Source organism: Glossina fuscipes, unplaced genomic scaffold (assembly GCF_014805625.2).
Source record: "Glossina fuscipes isolate IAEA_lab_2018 unplaced genomic scaffold, Yale_Gfus_2 226, whole genome shotgun sequence".
Classification (NCBI taxonomy): domain Eukaryota; kingdom Metazoa; phylum Arthropoda; class Insecta; order Diptera; family Glossinidae; genus Glossina; species Glossina fuscipes.
In genome coordinates, this window is record NW_023998569.1 from 189,856 (window position 1) to 210,501 (window position 20,646).

Genomic DNA, 20,646 nt, shown 5'->3' on the forward strand with positions numbered 1-20,646 from the left:
ATTTATACCGCTTAAACAAGCGGCTGCACAGCCTCAGTATTAAGCCAACTGTCAAACCTACAGCAACCACATTCTTTCAAACATTTAAAACATTATTAAAGCGTTCAGATAAACGCAAAAGTTTCATGATACGAAAGATTTAACTCACAAACTTGAACTTGTTAATCATATTTTACAGATAAATTTTGTAATCATAATAAACGCGTTTTTCGACGAACAGCATGTGCACTGTTTAAGTTAAATAGTTATAAGTGCATATAAAAAAAAAAAAATTGTATATAAAATGTGCATAAATTAAACAAAACAAATATTAATTTTTAAAACATTGCAAAATATTTACAAAAAAAAACAAGAAAAAGTTTATAAATAATTTTTTAAAGTAGAGCAGATTTTTGACTAAAATTCTAAGTAAATTACGTTATTTATTTATTTTTTTTTTTAAGATTTAAGAAAATCGTGTTTGTTTTGCGAGAACGCCTCTAGCGAGCACAACAATGAAATAATTTGTGGTTTATTGATAGTTACGGTCGTAGAACTTTGTCATGAAAATAGTTTTCGAAATTTGCATCTCTATTTAAAAAAGCGTCGACAAACCATCTACCAAGTAGTCCAACAGCAGAAAAATATTCGGTTTCTGTTTCTAAAGGGAGGTTGGTTCAAATGCAATTTGGCAAAAGAAATTGAAAAAAAAAAACTTTTATCGTAGAAATTCGCAGAGAGTAAAATATCGAAAATATATAACATTGGGTGAACTAGGCAAATTGATTTTTTTACTCAAAATTTTCAGAGCGTACGCCTGATTGATTCGCGTATTTTTTACACCGATTTTTTTTACAGCGATTTTGTTACACCTGTTCAAAAAAAAAATATATAGGTTTGTTGATGTCTCCGAAGCATATTTCTACGCTCTACGAATATTTGCAAAAGCACTTAATTGCAATTATTAGTTGACACCAATTAGAATGATTCTTCACAACTATATAGAATGCGCACGCACATTGCTTTGATAATTCGGAAGGAGGTTAAAAGATATTGAGCTTAATAACAAAGATGACTCGAACTCAACTAGATGCAAATGCTGATGTATAGGCGAATGGATAAAGTTAAAGAAAGGTTTAATGACTTTTGATTCATAAATAGCTTGAATTCTTCTTAGGGCATATGCCATTAATTAATATTGTGGTTTCATTAGTAACAGAAGTACACGCTACAGGGCAAAATAATCTGAAATGAATAATTTAACAACTTAATTATCCTGCGTAGGTCACTTACTTTGTTTGCTCTTCCTTTCTTTAGTTAGGCTAATCACTAGTAATGTCTAAACCTAAGAAGTCAGTCAGTCTTTCGAATACAACAAATAATAACTATAATAAAAGTATTACATAGGTGATAATGAGTTTCATTATAAAATTAATCTGACGCTATATTGCTACCGTTGATTCCAAATATTAAATACATAACTACTAATTGAAAAAATTATTTTAAAATGAAATTAAGTTCATGAATGGTGGTATAGGTTTCGTTTTTTTTTTTTTGCTTCTTCTTTTTTTTTTAAGTAAAGCAAATAAATACAAACGTAAACATTAATGCGCTGCAAACGATAAGAGTCATTACGTAATAAGTTTATGCTGTTTATAATCAATCGTGTCTCGTTACTTGAAAAATTTAGCTTAACATGAGAGAATTTTAAATAATTTTTAACAGGTGTAAACAACTTCACTTATCGGCGTTTATTGACTTTGTTTATTCACATGCATGTTTTGTGTTTATAATTTTACGTGCGTCAAGTTTTTAATCTCTTTACGTCACTTTTGCGCTCCCTACCAACGAGTAAATTATATTTTCCATAGAAAAGCTTCTAGAATATAAACCGTACGTGATCAATGAAAACTCTAATAACAATTTAATTAGACTTGCTTCTGTCTGACCCTATGTCCATTTACTATTGAAATTCTTTAAGCTTAGCAAGTTAAAGCGTCGAAGAATTTCAAAATCTAATGATGATGCGGTCACTTCATTCGTTATTATTATTGTAACTATAAAACCGTAGCCCAGCTCAATAGATAGATAGATAGGTACAAAGTATATATAACTATCATACAGCATACATGTACAATATTCAACTGAAGGACAACCAATGTAATTATCTTAGTCAATAATATCCTTAATAATCAATTCCTGGCGGTAAGAAGTACGTGTGCAAAAGTGTGGTCTAATCGCCTTCTACGCCTATGGATAGAAAGTTTGTAAGACTAGAAAAATCGACATGACGCATATTTTTATCTACATATTTATTTATATTTATATCATGTTAAAGGCGAATCGTTCGCAAGTCATATGTCAGACTTTTAAAACGATCACGGATGGCTTTATGGGTAACAAAAAAAAAAAAAATAATAAAAGGAAAAGGAAAAGAAATTACGATTTCGTGTGGATTTCCCTTCTTTCTTTATTTGTTAGGTACACTAGGTGCGTTTTTAACTCATGTAAGCTATTCAATTAATCCATGATGTATTCATTTGTTGCTTATGATGATTAAGTTGCACAATTATTGGCAGAGATAATAAATTTCACTCAAAAAATATTTCTTTTATCAAAGCTACTAATCTCCTACTAACTTGAAAAAGAAATGTTAATTAATATGTTATGTATTTATTTTTTTCCTTTTTTAATGTTGTATGTATTAAAAAGAAAATATGGGGAAGAAATTAAAATTAACTCGGCATTCTTTTTTGCCATACCAGTAATTTGATGAAAGAAATTCTGATTAGAAATAAAAACAAGTCAAATAATTAGTTGGCCATATGACTTCAAACCTTTCAGTGTTTCTACTACTATTTCCTATTAAACTTAACGTTATTATTAGCTGCTATAATAGCAAACCCATGTTGCATCCACTTGAATAAGTGGTACTCAGAAATCGCTATGCCAACAGTCGCTGTGCAACAGTGTATCCCTGGTCTTGCAAAAAGTGGCCAAATTGACTTTTTCAATCAATTTGTGAGATAGCTTTTTTAAAACCCGAGTTTTTATATATAGGCACATAAATAAATAACATTGGGATAAAATTTAATTTCGATCTTTTAGTTTGTTTTAATCAAAGCTTTTCACTTGAAAAAGGCATTTATTGAAAAAAATTGATACAATGTGTATTAATCAAAATATGTTCCATCATTTTCTGCGGCAGAAGAACTTATATTGGTTTAACAACGATCCACATACCAACCCACTTCTTTAACTTTGCGGAGCTGCGTGCTAGCAAACCGTTCGTGTCGCAACATTTTTAAAATAATTCTGCAGCCATTACTTAAAGCTAAGTTTTAACTTTCTATCCCAGTCTTTGAAATATTGATAATACTAATAGCAGAGAAGGGACGAGTGAGTGTTTGATACTGGTCAAGAATATATTTATTTTGAGGGGTCTCTGAAGCTTCCTTCTGGGTGTTGGAAATGTTCGTTTTTCTTTCTTCGGTGATGGGTATAAATCTAGTGAAAGAAAAAAAAATTTACCGGCGGACGCGAAAACATAGAAAACTTTATTCAGATTCGAGCAGAATTTCGCGTTTACTTTGAACCTTTTTTACCTGTCACATAAATTATCTGTTGTTATATCACTGGATTCTTACAAGAAGAAGAATGATAGTAAAACTAAGCAAAACTTTTTATACTCAACTTGATGTATGTCTGTATACTACTTCGATACTTAAAATTGGTCTTAGAAATCTAAAAAAAAAAAATGTTCTAGGAGGGTTCGTTTAAATTAATTGCAAGAGTAGAATGTCCATGCCTTCCAGAGATTGTACATGCAAGCACATCACCTATTTTAAAACTTTAAATTTAACTTCATGTTTATTGTTAAATGTTGACCTGCTTTGGTTGGCAAAAATGCAAACGAAAGACTTAAGAAACAAACTTGTAATGAAAACTTATTTTGATTAACTATTTATTATACAGAATATAGATTCTAGGAATGATACGAAGAATCGTTACGAAATCGATTAAGCAATTATGATTATATTACGGCAATGAATCTTTCGTCATGTAATCAATGTCACGTTTGTTGTTAATATACATTAACTAGTAAAAAAACGAAAACAGTTAGATTTTATAAAATCATGTCGATTGGTTCACATAATGAAAATTTTTAACTGTCAAGTATAAGTAAATTTGTCTGGTTCGCTAAGCTTTCATTTAAAACCAGTTATTTGTCGATTTAATACCAATTACTACGTCATAATATGGAAAAACAACATTACATACTGACCACTAGCGACAACTGAGCTTTATATTCATACACATGTATATATGTACAAGAAAAAAAAAAGAAGAAATATAACTGCTTTCATTGAAAGTGCAAGTCTTTCCGTGGCATTGTTATTGTACTCGAATTCGTAATGCCACAGCACAATATACATATATACACGTACTCTCACGACCGAACTCAGGTATAAATATATGCGATTATATAATGTAAACAAAAATGTGGTTTAGTGAGTTAAGACGGCAACCAACTGTGTGTACAAAAGAGGCACGAACATGCCTCCCCATGTAAATAATAAAAATATGAATAAACGATTGATTAAAAACGCTGCCGAGATCGATTAGCAAACAAGAGAGAAAATGAGATGAAAGAAAGTTAAACACTTATGCGGTATAAAAAGTATTGAGCCTCACGAATTAGGTTGGACTTAGTTCCACTAAAATGTCTGCAAAAAATGTTTAACAATATATTAGCATGTAAACGAATACATACATATCTCTCTGCTATGTTTTTTTTTTGTTTTGCTCTGTGAGCTGGAGGTAGAAAATCTTCAAAAGATACTGCTGGATCTTAATAGCAGCATGCACGATTCGCCATCCCTGACGCATACGTACTAAAAACTACCCCCCACATAGACTTCGTCTACCACTCTCCCCGCGGGGCCACCGTTAAGTATTACTTCGCGGGTGCTGGTTGTCGCTAGAATGCTTCTGATGGTGGGACCTCAGTGGAATACACTATCGGCTTCCACTCCCTCTACTCTCCACCCGTTGTCTCTCCAATCGCCGTAACTCCACGAGAGTATTGTTAGCGAAAGCGTCTACGGCGTTCCAGGCTGCTGCACTGCCGACCATTACGCTCAATATCTCATTAGATGTATATACGTATGCTATGTGTATATACGTATAAGTATAAGTAAGTGCGACATGTAAAAAATGGCTTAGTGATCAAATGTTCTCGTGTTAAGAGTAATGTAGCAACGGCTTAGTGGGGTATTTTTAGGCTACAACACATTAATTTTTTTCTTTATCCTGCACTTGCCTTTATTGTGTGTGTGAAAGACATTTTCCCTTGTAGAAGTGATCTGGAGACAATTTATCTCATAACGGAATAGGATGGTTCACTTGTAAAAACTTTTTGAATAAGTAAAGCAACTCAGCTACCTTAAGAAGAAGGAGCAGAAGAAGAGGTGAGAAAGAAGAAAAAAATCGAAATTTTTAGCAACAGGTTTACTGTTATCAGAAAAAAAAACGTTACTACATGACAATTGCATTAATCTTTCTTTGGCGCTTTTAAATTTTTACATCGAATGTTTATGCGCATGTCGAACTGGTAAAAAATGGAGATTTGGATTAACAGTTTTACAAATTATCGGCGTTTTTATGAAGTAATTTTCAAAATTCTTTGCTTTATGCCATAAACGAAAGACATGAGCGCCGAAATTCGTTTTATATATCAGTTTTGCAAATGTGAGAGTTAAATAAAAAAAAAAAAAAAAAAAAAACACCATATTAGTCCACGGCCTACCATCAAATACCCTAAATCACACTGCAGACTTCGGCATCATATGGGAAAGAGCGGTCCCATCCAAATCATTTGCAGTAACCTTGGGCCAAAACAAACCGGAGTAACAAATTTCATCCAAATATCTCAACATTTTGCGACCTGTTGGTAGAACACAAAAAAACAAGACGACCAGACCGACAGACAAGCTTATACGGCCGGTATAATAAAAGGGTGGATCTAGCTCAAGTCGTTCTATGTGTTTGCAAAAACTTACTTGTGCCGCAAGTAGTGTACGGTATAAGAAAAGACAGGCGGTCGTGATTAGACAACAGTGAAAACGGCTAAACTAATCTTATTTCACATTTATGGCTGTGAAAGTCTAATAAAAAATTTGCAACGAACGGACAGAGAGACGAACGTCATCGGGCATATTCAGCTAAAGCCAAACGGAACGTTCATCTTTGACATAATAATAAAACTAATTTTTCAGACTTGATATTCATATTGTGTTGGATTAGAAAGTTGCGAAAAGTCTTACTACAAATGTTAAATATTTTATTTATATTAAAATTTATGTATATAGACACACACACGCACGCATTTATACGCATTTATATATATATATATATATATATATATATAAGAATAATTATTTCCAAACGGGTTTTTTGTTTGCTTAAGAGTCTTCTATTGTAAACCATTGCTTCAAAATTTAAGCGCAAAGTCTTTATAGTTCAATTTTACATACATAAGTAATTTCAGTTAACGAGTTTCAAATTATGCTACCCCTAATGTATGTTATTCGCATAACAATTTATTATCACATTGTATACCACTTGCAGTACAGTTCGTGTGGATATATGTAACACCCAGAAGGATGTAGCACAGGGTGTATACAAGCTTGTGTTCATATACGTCACATCCAGAAAGGTTTAAGATAAACCCGCCTTTTGTTATGCCGGTTAACTCAGAATCATTTTCCAAATCTACTTACCCGTCTTATGTTGCATATGTATGTAGGATTCTCACAAAATGCCAAATTGGCGCAATTGTCAACGTTTTATGATGAAAATTTGTTCGTGACAGTAATTTGACAAAATTTAAATCATTTGGAATTCCACTCCGTACAGGATTTCTTCTGAATAGTAAGCCCTTTAGAAAAAGGTTTAATTTTGTGATGAAAGTTCGTCCATAGTAGCAATTTAGCCAAAAAAATTATGACGGTAGAGAATTTAGATCGCTTAGGTCTATTTTTTATATCTCAACAAATGTGGGGCTACCATGAAAAGTAACCTAGGTGCAATTTTCTGATCCCAACCAATGTAGCAACCTTTCGTATTGAGAGGAAGTCTAAGTTCTAGTTTTTTATGATGCAATCGAAGAAGCAATAAAATTTTTGCGAGGTAGATTAAGTTTGCTAAATTTGGACAATTCCGTGCGATATTCCTCCAATGTGTGTATATTTGTTTTGATGTGTCATCACCAAAACGAGTGAATAACTGTACCAGGCAAAGTGCTGTGCGATATCTAACTGTCGGCCTTGCTCGACCATAATGGTTTTACTTTTATTTTTGCTTAAACTAAAGGAAAACCATAACCAGTCTACATGTGACGTGATGTAATGTGCTTCGAAGATTCATTTGTTGACATTTGTTCGTTTATTCATGCATCGAAATGATTTCGCAACCCTAAAGATGGATTTTTCAAATCTTTTAAAATAATATTAAAGTAAACAATAATAATAAAAAACAAAACAAAAAAAATAAAAGTCCTTTAAACGAGACGACGGGGCAAACAAACTTTTGTACTTTTGTAAATTTTGGAGAGTATAAATATACTTTATAAAAATTAAATTTAAGCTAACATGTCAAAGAAAATTGACTGTCCACTCTTAATACTGTTCACTGTCGTTTTCTTGTGCGGAAATTATGTGCAATTATCGAAATCAATTGCAATCGCGCCGGCAACATTCAGTACAGCAATTTCCAGAGCGGGAAAATTCTCAAATACACTCAAGGTAAGTAAGTTTACTTTACATTATTCATAATAAGTCTGCAGAGTTTGCTATTCGTCCTTAATTCATTTTGCCAAAACGTTTGCAACGCCCAGCAGGAAACATCAGAGTCCTCACAAAGTGTATATATTCTTGATCCCGATTTAAGCATGTCCGTCTGTCCGTCTGTGTAGTGTCTGTTATACACATTCTCATGGCAGCAAAAACGAAGCTATAGACTTCAAAATTGGTAAAAATATTGGAAATTCTTGCACGGAGGTTAGTATTGAAAATGGGTCAAATCGGTCGAAGGACGCGCCTACAGCACTACGTAAACTGCGAGCACCTTCCTCTTTCAAAAGGAATGAAGAATTGGTTTTCTGCTCATTACTCACAAACTATAGCAAACAAAATGTACAAAGTGTGTTTGAAAGCATATTCTATGGGCGATGATGTAGCATTCATGCACAAAAACTCAAAAAAGCAAAGGCTGACCAACAGCAGTGCTACTACACTTTCCATGGATTAACAACCCCAATGTGCGTAAACGCGTAACGATCTACGGCTGATCTCCAGCGGGGATAACATAATATAATATTTTGATGAAAAGCTCTTTAGTTCCTTCGTTGCTTTAAACGTTTGTGTTAATCTCGTGGAATAATTTTATTTAATTAGTTGTTAATTAAAATCCACCAAATTTGATAATAATTCTAAAAGAGTTTTTGAAAAATTCTTAAGAGATTTTTTATAACAACAACTTTATCAACGTTCAAGTCAACTGGTTAAAGTTTTCTTAACGCAGACAACAACAAAAAGATAAGCAACTAATTTAAGCAACACATAACTCCACACCTGTAAATGGTAAGCAAAGGCACAAAATCATAGAATAAAACATCAATTATCCTCTGTCACTAACTAGTATGTCAAGGCTAATAATCAATAAATTACCAAAAAAAAAAAAAAAAACAAATAACGAATGCTTTACCGAAAAAAGAGAAGAAGATAAGCAAAAAATCATTTCGTTAAATATAATACCATTAGATGCTAGAATATAACGAAAATTTATGTTTCTTTTTTAAATAACTACAAAAAATACATAGATAAGAGGGATAAAATTATTAAATTATATTTAATTATATTTATCATATAAATTATGTAAATTTGATAACTTTTTTTTAACTGGAGAGCAAAGACATAAAGCGTCCGTCCGGTAAAACATAATCGCTGGCAAATAACGAGAAATTTCTGCTTAGCGATCTAAAGTTGTTTTTAGTTTATTGAGGAACACTCTATTGTTACGATAAAGAAGAAGAAAGAAACTTAATATTAGTTATTGATTTAAACTCATTGGGCGAACATGAAATAAAGTACAACTAAATTAAAAATTACTCATAATCTGCAATAGCATCAAAGTGAACAATAATTTGGAATACAAGAATGTATGCAATGCGGAACAACATCCCAACTGTGAAGTTTGTTATTTTTGTCTATTTAGGGAGAAATTTCTAACCGGGTTATGATGCTGGCGTAGCCTCAGCAGTTATTCCAAACATCCTTACCCCAATAAGAAGAAATTTCAACACTCAGTCATATTCGAATGCAACTACTTTATTAGCATACTTTATTAGCATACGAACAAACTTAAAACTACTTATACAGGCTTTAACTTAGTATAGGCGAGTACTAGACTAATGATCCGTCTAAGTATTACGTGTGCCAATAAACCCCCATAAACATCTACTCTTATAAATACGATCTTATCAATCTAACTTACGTGTACACAGACTTATACCTAGCAATATTAACATATGGGTTTAGGCTCAAAACGAGCGGGGTGGCTTTGGTCTTTACAAAACTTACAACTAATTATAGCAAATGAAAGAAAAGCAATAAAACTTAAATTTAAAATGTATGCGGATACGTATTTTTCAGTGTTAAAGGAAAACAGAATTTCTTCACAAACAATCATGGGAAGTTGCCTATAGCGCCAAGCTACAGTTTGTGGCAAGGGTTTAACGTGGGTTCCTGCCTGAAAGGCTTAACCCCACGGTGGCCCAAGCCACTTTTTAGAGTAATGTACGTCCCCTGGCGAGTTAGACAATCTCCACAGAGGAGGGGCCTAAACAGTACCAGAGTCTAGAACGGTTTATTGCGTATGGATCAATAAACCCCACTCTGGTCAGTGGTGAGGCCTAGGTGCACTCGATTGTTCCACTTTGGCTTGGAACTGCCCACCACAACCACCACGAGTACTCCCCGAAGGGCCGCACCCAAGCAGTCAGGGCTCACAAATTGATCAACTCCCTCCATACATGATTCTCCATACATCCGGGTTAGCCACCCCCCGGAACTACTTTTCTTCGAGATATATAAGTCTCGGGTATTGCACTGACTTGGCAGGGGCGATCTACCATGCACTCGCCAGATTACTACCTTCTACGTACTTAAAAACGGTTCAGAAAATTCCTAGGTCGTAACTAGCTAAAGAATGAAGAGTTCATCTTCCAGCCAACCCCTCCACCATCTCTCAGAAACTCGTCGCCGAGTTAGTAGCCCAAAACCTTAAATCCTTCTTAGCCGGCCGAAGCCGTTGCCCGGGGATCACCACTTGGAGGTGAGGGTTTCGGCCATCTGTGCTCCCCATTAAAGCATAGTTTATCTCCCCAGCGCCAAGCTACACAAACAATGCATAATTCCCATAATAGCAATAACAATAATTGTCTTATTTTACATAACCTTTGTTTATGTATAAGAGAGAGTAAAAGCCATTTTTTACACAAATACAAAGACGACTTATTATATAAATATAACTGATTATATAAATATAAGGATGAGATTGTTGAATTTGTCATTCTGACGGTCGGCAAAGTCTTAATGAAAGCTCTCCTCATTTTCCACATTTAATCATTTGTAACTAAGAGGAGCTTCTCACTCACTTTACGCTATTGAGCAAATTTACAATATCACTTCATTTCTTCGAGCAAGAAAGCAAGAAAAACATAAATGGCTTAGAACTGCTTAGGAAACAACAAAATGTGAGGTGCTTCCAAGGAAAGTAACATGGATATCACCTAGTAGCAAGTTATTGAAGCATACACACACACCGTCCCCATTTAACCCGTCAAAGCTAATTTTACATGAACTATTAATTACGTCAGATAGTTTTCAACTTCTTTATACCGATATTCAACAATTTTCAGTTTTGTTTTTCTTCAAATCTCTTTAGCAATTTCACATGTTTTTATACACGATGCACTCCAAGTATTTCTATTTTATATCTGTTAAGCTGAATTATGGGTGCTTATGTCATTTTTTACGATCTTGCAAATCATGATAATAGGTTCAAATGAAACAAGGATATCTCCAGTTATGATGCGATTTTTTAAGGCCAAGATATTCTAATAGTGGGTTCGGATGATTAGACGTAAAAGACTACCCCAATTAGGAACAAGAATATCTCCATTTATGATGCAATTTTTTAAGCACTTGGAAGTCCTAATATTGGGTTCGGATGAATAGATGTAAAACACTACCCCGATTAGTACCAAGAATATCTCCATTTATGATGCAATTTTTTAAGGCCTTGGAGTTCCTAATAATAGGTCCGGATGATTGAACATAGGAACAAAAATATCTTGGTTTAATAAGGTTTCAGAAGTATGTTTTGTCATGTTACAAACGGGAATAGAAATTATTATAACGATATGTTTCGATAGCGTAAAAAGTTTATTAAACGGTAAATATTTTTTTGCAAAATTATTATTTCTTTTTGCTTGCACTTTTATATAAAAAAAACATGTATGAATTTCTAATATATCCGCTATGAATTTCATTACATTCGCTTATCGGTTACGATGTCATGCAGCATCAATAGCAGCAATGCACGAATTATTTTTAAATGATTCGCATTTCAATAGCAAAGCATTCCTTATATAAAATAAAGCAAAGTTACCCAAAAAAAGCTAGTATAAGCAATAACTTCATAAGTAACTAAAGTAATTTAATAACTTAAAAACAAGAAAAATACTTATATTATTATTATTATAAGAAAAGTTGTTACTTTTGTTGTGGTTGTTTGCCTAGAGAAATAACTCAAAAAAGCAGCACCACAGCCAAAAAAAAAAAAATGAAAATAAATATTAAGCTCCAATAAAATAATATTTTCAAAGTCCAGGCATTCGAAAACCAAGAGTTAGTTAGTTGTACGCTAAAGGTGGTGGCGTTCGGAGGAAAATTGAAAACTAAGCGCATAATAAAATTAAATCATGTAAGAGAAAATTGGAAAAATTAATAAAAACGAAAAAGAAGAAAAGTTTTACAAAATTTACTAAAGAAAAGTGAGCAAAACTCCAAATCGAGCTCTTTGTCTGCACAAATTAATCATTAAGTGAAGAGAGACCGAGAGAGATAGAAGAAAAAGAGCAAACGAATGATTGCATTGTTATATAAATTGTAAATAGAGAATAGGAAGCGGGCAGCGTACCGCGTACTGTGTAATAAATAATCTTTACAATAAAGTAACCAGTAATGACCTGGCGACGAACATTGGAATATGCAACAGCAATCGTTGCCATTGCAGTTGCGCTCGCTCTAATTGTTTTTGCAATATCGGTCACTAATATCGATCGGCATCATAACCAGCAAAGTAAAAAAAATGTAACCGAAAATATGATACAATGCAGTAACTGTTCCGAAACTCAATTGTTAATTGCCACAACAATCGCCATGAAATCGTCAGTGCCCGTAACGATCGCGGCAATCGGTACAACAATAGCGCCATTAACATCATCAGCAACAACTACAACGACAACAACTGAAGCAACTGATGAGATTCAAGCAGAGCCCGTCTCAATACCATCAAATTATATCACAACGATGACGAACAAGCGTGAAATTGATAGTGTAAACAACGATAGCGATGACGTTGACAACGTTTTCATAATCGCTAATACTACTACTGCTGCTAGTACCACCTCCACCACCACCACCGCTAGTACTTCCGCTTCTTCTAATCCTGTTGCTGTTGAGGTAAAATAAAAACAAATATGCAAAATATTGTCATATAAGTTGATTAACTATTGTTATTGTTGTTATTATTGTTACTCATAGGTTTATTGCAATTATTTCGAGTTGTTGTTGATAATTTCTCTTAAAATGAGAAATTTTTCAACGAAAGTAAAATTGCGTATTTGCATTTTATATAATCCTAATATGTGTGTGTGTGCATTGGTTTGTTACTAATTGCCGCACATTACGAACATTCGTGTACAGACGAGAAAAATGGCAAGAAACTTTAGCAAAATGGTCAAGGTGGTCAGCAGAGCCATGCACTGCTACAACAAAAAGCAGACCTTCTCTTTTGGGCCGTCTTAAAGGTGATGCACTAGTGATTTATGGAGTATTTGTGAGACAAAAAACCGGTGGCCTCGAGTAAGCTATAAGTATAAATGTATTCTGCAAAATCCGTTGACCATTATCGATCTGTGCGTCTCTCTCCGGGACTTGTACCTCTGCAGAAATCACAATCTCAACTTTGAATCTTTGTCCACGTGAGCTGAAATTCGTCCATTAGCCCGTAGGTAGATTGAGCTTTCAAGCTATTTAATAATATTGCAATTTTTACATCCAAGATATATAGAAATATACAAGGGTTGTCGGTTAGCCCATAAAATGCCTAACACGAACAAGACACAAATTTTCAGCAAAATTATAAATTTTCCTTTTCAACCGACACCAACGATTTCTCAATTTTTGGTTTCTTATTTTTTTATTGTTTGAACAATACGAACTAACGAATAATTTAGAGTAGCTCTCTGCCTTTCAGTCCCGAGCTCTCCATGTAGTTGCGAAAACAAATCGTATCCAGATTCATACAATTTACGACGACCTTTTGTGTTATTTGAGATGTTTAACTACCTCAGGCATTTGCAATTTTGGGTCGCTCAGCCGCATATCGTAGTCCAATTGTTTGTACTGTCGTAACCTCAATGGGATGACCTGAATCGCGTTTCAGTCAATCGAGTTCAACTCTCTAATATTTAAATATTTAACAGGATAGCAAAGATTGCCCCCCTCAAAGATCATCAAAACATTCACGGCCATGTAATGTTATAGAGGATAAAAATTTATCTTCAGCTTCTTTTTTAAGATAACGATGATATGGACATAAAAGATTCGGTCGCAGTCGGTGTCTTTATTTTTTATGCATTTAATATTTGTATTAGAACTTGGGACATTAAAATTGTTTTTTCCAAACATTTTTTTTAATTCGTTTGTAAAATTCTTTTAATTTGTTTGTAAAATTTCATTTTTCTTCACAAGTTAATAAAATTTGTTATTTTTATGTGGCTGCAACAATATTCAAAATTTATGTATTCATATTCACTTCTTTTTTGGCTGTTTTTTTCGTAAGCGCTTGAAATTGGTTTTGTTTCGTTTTCCATGCCTTCATTTTACATATATATATTTTAACATTTAACAACTCTCTCTCTCTGTCTCTGTCTCTCTTTCTCTCTCTCTCTATCTATCTATCTATCTCTCTCTCTCTCTCTCTCTCTCTCTGTTTCCCTCCCTCTCTCTCTCTCATCAACACCATTCTAGTCGAAATTTCAATTCCACATGAATGTCGGCTTTGTCGTATTAATTAGTGCCCAGTTCAATATAGAAAACCTCGGGATAGACCCATCTTTTACAATACCAATCGATTTATAATCCGTTTGTCCGTCTTCTTTTCTTGCGTTCAACCTACAGTTCACAATTTTTGAGATATTTTCATGAAATTTGGAAGAAAGACTTGTTTTGGATCAACGATGAACGACATTGAAAATGGTTTGGATCGAGTCACCTTTTCGCCGATTTTCCTTATGATAACTTATTTTGGAAAGTCGCCATTTCAACAACTTTAGGACGGTGTAGGAAATTTAATGATTAGAGCCGTGACACACTATAGTCTTCATTTAGTTTGGTTAAAATGTATGTTGCTTTCTCTTTCTAATCAATTACAGGAGACAACTGCATGGAAAACATTGACATCACATCCAAATTCTTTGGTGCAGTTGCTGCCGTCACGGGCAATGCGGGTAGTTCAAGAAGTCGTCAGATCTTTTCGCGTAAGTAAACTATAATTTATATAATCTGCGTTCACGACATCATTGATGGCAAGCCAGACCTAACCTTATCAAAATTATTAGAAAGAAAATTTCGAAATTCAGATTAGAAATTCAGAAAATCAGTCGATAAGTGGCTAAATATGCCATTTGTGCAAATTAAACACGAGTGTAAGAAAAATTTTGCGCCAAACATAAAGTTTTTTCCATAATAGTTTAAGCAAAGCCATGCGTTTTCCTAGCTATGTTTAGTGTGTGGTGCAAACTGTAGTTCAATAAACCCGCTGCAATGCAATTAAGCTATTAGTGAAAATATTCAAGACACGCTTGTATTTAACTCTACTACACTAACAAGCGTTACGCAATCACATCCACAAGTTGTTTGCGTGAATGGCAAGATCAGCCGTTTCATGGCAGAATGGTTAGTTTCTATCGTGGCCATGTTCATTGCACATGTTTGTTTGTTTACACGAAAAGAATGTCACATAAGCAGGCACGCATACGAGTGGAAATTGAGTATAAAACAAATTTCTGCTACGGTTAATAGACAATGAACGAGATTACCTTTAGCTTAATATAAGCGTTGAGTACAGATATCGCATTTAATTTCTTGTTCAATTTTCAATAGTTGTAATAAAAAATTATATTCTCATAAAAACTATACATTCTTAGTTTTTGCAGACTCTGCTACACGATAGTTCCACTCAAATTCAAATTCAAATTCAATGTTCATCAAAACTTGTTTGCTTAATGCATAATAATACTTGTAAAATTCACTTGTTGTTGTATTAGGTTCCTCAAAATGTCACGTCGCTTTTCGATGATAACCAACCAACCATCTCTACATCTCCTCCCCTTTATTCATGTTGCATACTTGCTGATTCTTAAGTTATTTGGAAATTGAGATATCTTAACAATTTGATCGATCTTCAAAAATTCGAAAGCAAGGATGAAAAAGATGATCGATTTTACGATAACATCTTGATTAATTATGAAATTCGATATTTTTCCCTTGTCTATTTAGAGTGAAATTCCTAACCGGATAATGCTGCTGGGGTAGCCTCAGCGGCTATTCCAGGCATTCTTACCTCAACAAGAAGAAATTACAACATTCAATCGCATTCTAATACAACTCCTTTATTAGCGTACGACCAAACTTAAAACTACTTATATAGTCTTAGGCTTAAAACACCTATTCTATCTTAATGTCGCCTATCCTCGGACTACACGGACGATTCCCTACTTCTACTAAGTCGGATTTGGCACCTACGACGTGCGGATGTGACGAATGTCTACAGAGCTTACCTTATCCACGACGTTTCGGTCCAGAAGGAAGTCGGAAGTCGGAAGATTGGCGTTGCCAATCGTTTAGATCACACTCGAAATATGTCAACTAAGTTATTTCGAATGTAATATTCCCATTACAATTCGTTCTTACTTATACAGTGCATACTTATTATAGCATCCCTATAATACTCACAAGGGCATAACAAACTGCCTCCTACAAAAGAAAATGAGCGCAAAATAAATATACTTATCGTATTTTAAATACATAAGAATAATTTATAAATGCGTGTAGAACCAAAACAAGCTGCGTGACTTTGGTCCTTACACAATAATGAAATTACTTTATAAGAACCGAAATGATTTCTTATTAATAATAAAGAACGCCAAGTTAGGAGCTGGCACTTGCCTTATCTTGCCTTCCGTCCTATACATTTGATGTCAATGGCGATGTCAGACATTTGTTCCACTTTGAAACTGCGATTGTGTTACTTACTTTAGTTCCTCGTTCTTCTTCGTATAAGCAAGCATTTTAACATTGTGAGGTTTCCATCCACCATTCAATTGTATTATCCTGTCTTCAAAGCTTTGCTTACTTCTCTGCAATAACCTTTACTGTCACAATTCCCTCGACAGTGCTGGTACATTATTTGCTTTTTTAATTTCATATCCAATTTCATTCATCTTCTGCGACACAAATTTGGGCTGTCTTTTTCTGAGGATATACCACATTCTTCTTTCCCTTTGTAACAACCGCGAACACAAATCAGACATTTGCTGCAGTGTATACAACGATAACAATACCAATCCCTATTCGCCATCCATTATTGGAAGCTTTACACTCGCGAAAGTTCAAATGGAAATTTAACTCTTATTATATATACAACAGGTTCCTGCATAATTATCATTAAGAAAGAGGAAACATAAAAATTCAACAGTAACGTTTTTAAACGATTAATCTGGAACGTAGTCACCGTCTAGTTCAATAACTTTTGAAGCCTTTTGAACGGTGGTTGAATGGTCCACATTGAAGTTGTCGCCCGGCATTCGACTTGTCAAGCTTTCGTCCGCTTCCGTGGCTACCAAAAGTGCCTGATCGTCGAAATGCGATGGGCGACCTCTTCCTGGCGTATCCAGATTCGTTGAGATCGCGAAGAGACTTCGCCGCTTTCCGTTCTTTTTCAAAATGGTATAACATAATTTGACAAATATTAGTGTGATTTTTGACAGACAAGCAGAAGGAAGTAAATAAATTTCATAATTTATAAAATAATGTAAATATCCATTAAAACATTCATGGCACGTCCAAAGAACGTCTGATAATTATGCACCAATCCACTATTTAATTAATGCTTACAGGACAAGTTTTCAAATTTATTCACAATTCTGCCCAGCATTTTGCGGATACGCACAAGCTCCGAGATAGTGGCAAGTTTAGCCCATACCTATCTCTACAGTAGTTTGGGATTCTCTCTGTCGTTTTTGGCTTATGTTTCAATTCTAAGCAAAAATTTAAATGTTACTGTGGCTCTCACTCGATGCTTACTTTCTTCGCTTTTCGAACCAGAAAGACGCCAACGTCATTGTGAGGACAATAGCGGGCAGAATACGTGGACGTTATCAAAAATATCGGTCAGGTGAAAGAGGCGGCTATTATAGCTTTAAAGGTATTAGATATGGAGCCGCTCCCATAGGAGATCGAAGGTAAAAACTTTATAGTATTCTGGATTTCATTAACTAATTAATCAACATTTCAAACCAGATTCCGTGCTGCCGAACCTGAAAGATCTTGGCTGGGAATTCGAGATGCCTCTAGGGAAGGCCATAGTTGTCCTCATAAAAATATGATTTTGGATACTTTTAAGGGTAATGAGGACTGTTTATTTTTGAATGTGTTCACTAGTAAAGTGCCTAAAGGCGATTAGTAAGTATTGCTATTTAATTTGAAGAAAAGAGTTTTCGAAATTTGATGGTCTCTAGTAATCCACAAATGCCCGTGATGGTATGGCTGCACGGTGGCGGCTATTCATTTGGCTCTGGGAACACTTTCTTATATGGACCCGATTATCTTGTTGCGGAAAATGTGGTTTTAGTGACTCTAAACTATAGACTAGGACCGTTAGGCTTTTTAACGGCCGGTCCAAATGCTCCTGGTAATCAGGGTCTCAAAGATCAATTGTTGGCCCTAAAATGGGTACGTGATAATATTGCTGCTTTTGGTGGTGATCCGAATCAAGTAACGGTCTTTGGCGAATCAGCAGGAGCCTCGTCAGTACAGCTCTTAATGCTATCACCCTTGTCGAAAGGTCTATTCCATCGTGCCATTTCAGAAAGCGGTTCTGCTTTAAATCCTTGGGCCTTAGGTGAAAGTTCAGCATTAAGGGCTTCGCGTTTGGCAGCAAATTTGGGGTATATTGGAACTAATAACACTGATGATATATTAAGATATCTGAAAAAATTACCTGCCATGAAACTGATAGAAGGTGCACCCAACACTTTAACTGAAGAAGATTATCGCAATAATATCGGTCTGCCATTTGTACCGGTAGTGGAAGGCTATTGGAATGACGCTAATAGAACCATTTACACAGAGTCTCCTCTTATAACGGAAAACCCTATAGAATTATATAGAAACCAAAAATTCCAAAAAAACATACCTTACTTGACAGGCTACAACACGCATGAGGCCATGTTATTTATAAGACGTGAGTAAGAAAAACTATCGGAAATGTTTTCACTCATTTTAATTCACGTTAATTGTTAGGTTTGCGTAAAAATCCCAAATTATTAGAAATTATTGAAAACGATTTTGCACGTATGATACCCAAAGATCTGAACGTTACTGGGGACAGAAACCGAGTTACACGGGAAATTCGACAATTCTATTTAGGAACCAAAACTGTAAGCGTGGATTCAGTAAATGAAATGATCGCGGTAAGCTTAATTATTTAAATAATGCAAATTTGAAAGAAACCTTCATAACAATATTCCCTTGCAATTGTAGTTGCTTACGGACGTTATGTTTTTACGGGGCATACGTCGCAGCGTCCGCTATCATGCGCGTTACGGTAATGCTCCCGTTTATATGTATCGGTTTGCCTTTGATGGTGCATTAGGTCTTTACAAACGCATGCTTGGCTTACAACGACCCGGCGTTTGTCATGGTGATGAGATGGGCTATCTCTTCAAGTTTGGTTTCTTCAATTTAAATTTGGATCCGAATTCATTGGAAATACTAGTCAAAAATCGCATGGTACGCATGTGGACAAATTTCGCTAAATACGGGTAAGCCTTTAAGAATTTCCTAAAAACGCAATATATTCGTGATTAGAGTAAATATATACTCTGTAGAAACCCGACACCAGCCCATCGAGTAGATAATCTAATAAATACAATATGGTTGCCCATAAGTCCGGATAGTGTGATGGATAATTTAAGTTTTATGGATATAAGTGCTACATTGGATGTAAGAAAAAATCCTGAATTTGAACGGCAGCAATTTTGGGATTACATGTACGAACACTACAATGGAGATGCCATGTAGAATAAAAGAAAACATTTAAAGTAGTGAAATCGGTTCAATTCATCTAATTTTCGCCTGCCATTGTATAAGCAAAGAGTTAACCAATGGTTTATTGTTATTGTTTAAGTTCTAAACAACTTCATGATTAAATTCTAAAATTGTTCTGCTATTATACAAAAACCGATGGTTTATGTGAAATAAAAGCATTTATATAAATTATTAGAAAAGTTCGTTTAAAAGACGTGCACAACATTTTTTGTAATTAAACAACTCTTATTATTACTTTATGAAATTTTAAAAAAGTTACAAAATGTAAAAAAATTTTAAAATGTTATAGTGTTTTGAACACAATTTTTTTTTTTGTAAAAATTGTCTGATTATAAATTAGTCTTTTTTTTTAAGCAATAGTTTATTGGTGCTTAAAACAAAAGCTGGCTGAAATATATGAAAATTGTAATTGTCTGAACGTAATATAAGGAACACAATAATTAATAATAAATGCACAATAGAAATTAAGAGTAGTTGCCAAAATTCCACAAAACACGATACATACCTTGTAACAGGTGCGGATCATTTTTATTCGTTGTTTTTAAGCTTATGTTGCAACATTCGTTTCAATTTATTGCACTTGAATTTTTTACCAAAATTTCCATCACCAGGTTCTTATTATAAGTGCCTCGATAGCTGAAAAGCCAAACACGCCATTAGAGAAGACTCCTCAGAATGGGTCGGTACCAGTAAAACCGTTGTGGTTGTATGTTAATGCTAATAATTACTACCAACTAGAGACACCATCGTGATTTCCAGAAAAACTATACAATTCTCAGATGGGTCTCCTTCCCAAAAAATGAACTTGTAAATAATAAATGAATGCACTCACCAATCAATGAACTTATTTTCCTTGAAAATATTTTATATTCTATCTATATTATTAATACATTTTGTTTTATTTAAAAATTTTAGTACTAAATTA

General features: G+C 34.2%; 1 protein-coding gene across 6 annotated transcripts; it reads left to right on the forward strand.

The window, feature by feature from the left end:
• Positions 1 to 35: 35 nt before the first annotated feature.
• Positions 36 to 19,900, forward strand: LOC119642538 (esterase B1). 6 transcript variants are annotated; one of them, XM_038041689.1, is made up of 9 exons: positions 36 to 408; positions 7,354 to 7,784; positions 14,765 to 14,869; positions 17,718 to 17,854; positions 17,913 to 18,074; positions 18,131 to 18,855; positions 18,915 to 19,084; positions 19,155 to 19,435; positions 19,502 to 19,900. In XM_038041689.1, exons 2-9 carry the CDS (start codon positions 7,632 to 7,634, stop codon positions 19,692 to 19,694), a joined length of 1,926 nt encoding a protein of 641 aa, XP_037897617.1. In that variant the 5' UTR covers positions 36 to 408; positions 7,354 to 7,631; the 3' UTR covers positions 19,695 to 19,900. The 6 variants fall into 6 exon arrangements, with proteins under 6 accessions (XP_037897617.1, XP_037897618.1, XP_037897616.1 ...); XM_038041690.1 differs by having other exon boundaries at positions 7,462 to 7,784; XM_038041686.1 differs by lacking the exon at positions 36 to 408 and adding an exon at positions 11,930 to 12,788 and having other exon boundaries at positions 7,740 to 7,784.
• Positions 19,901 to 20,646: the final 746 nt, after the last annotated feature.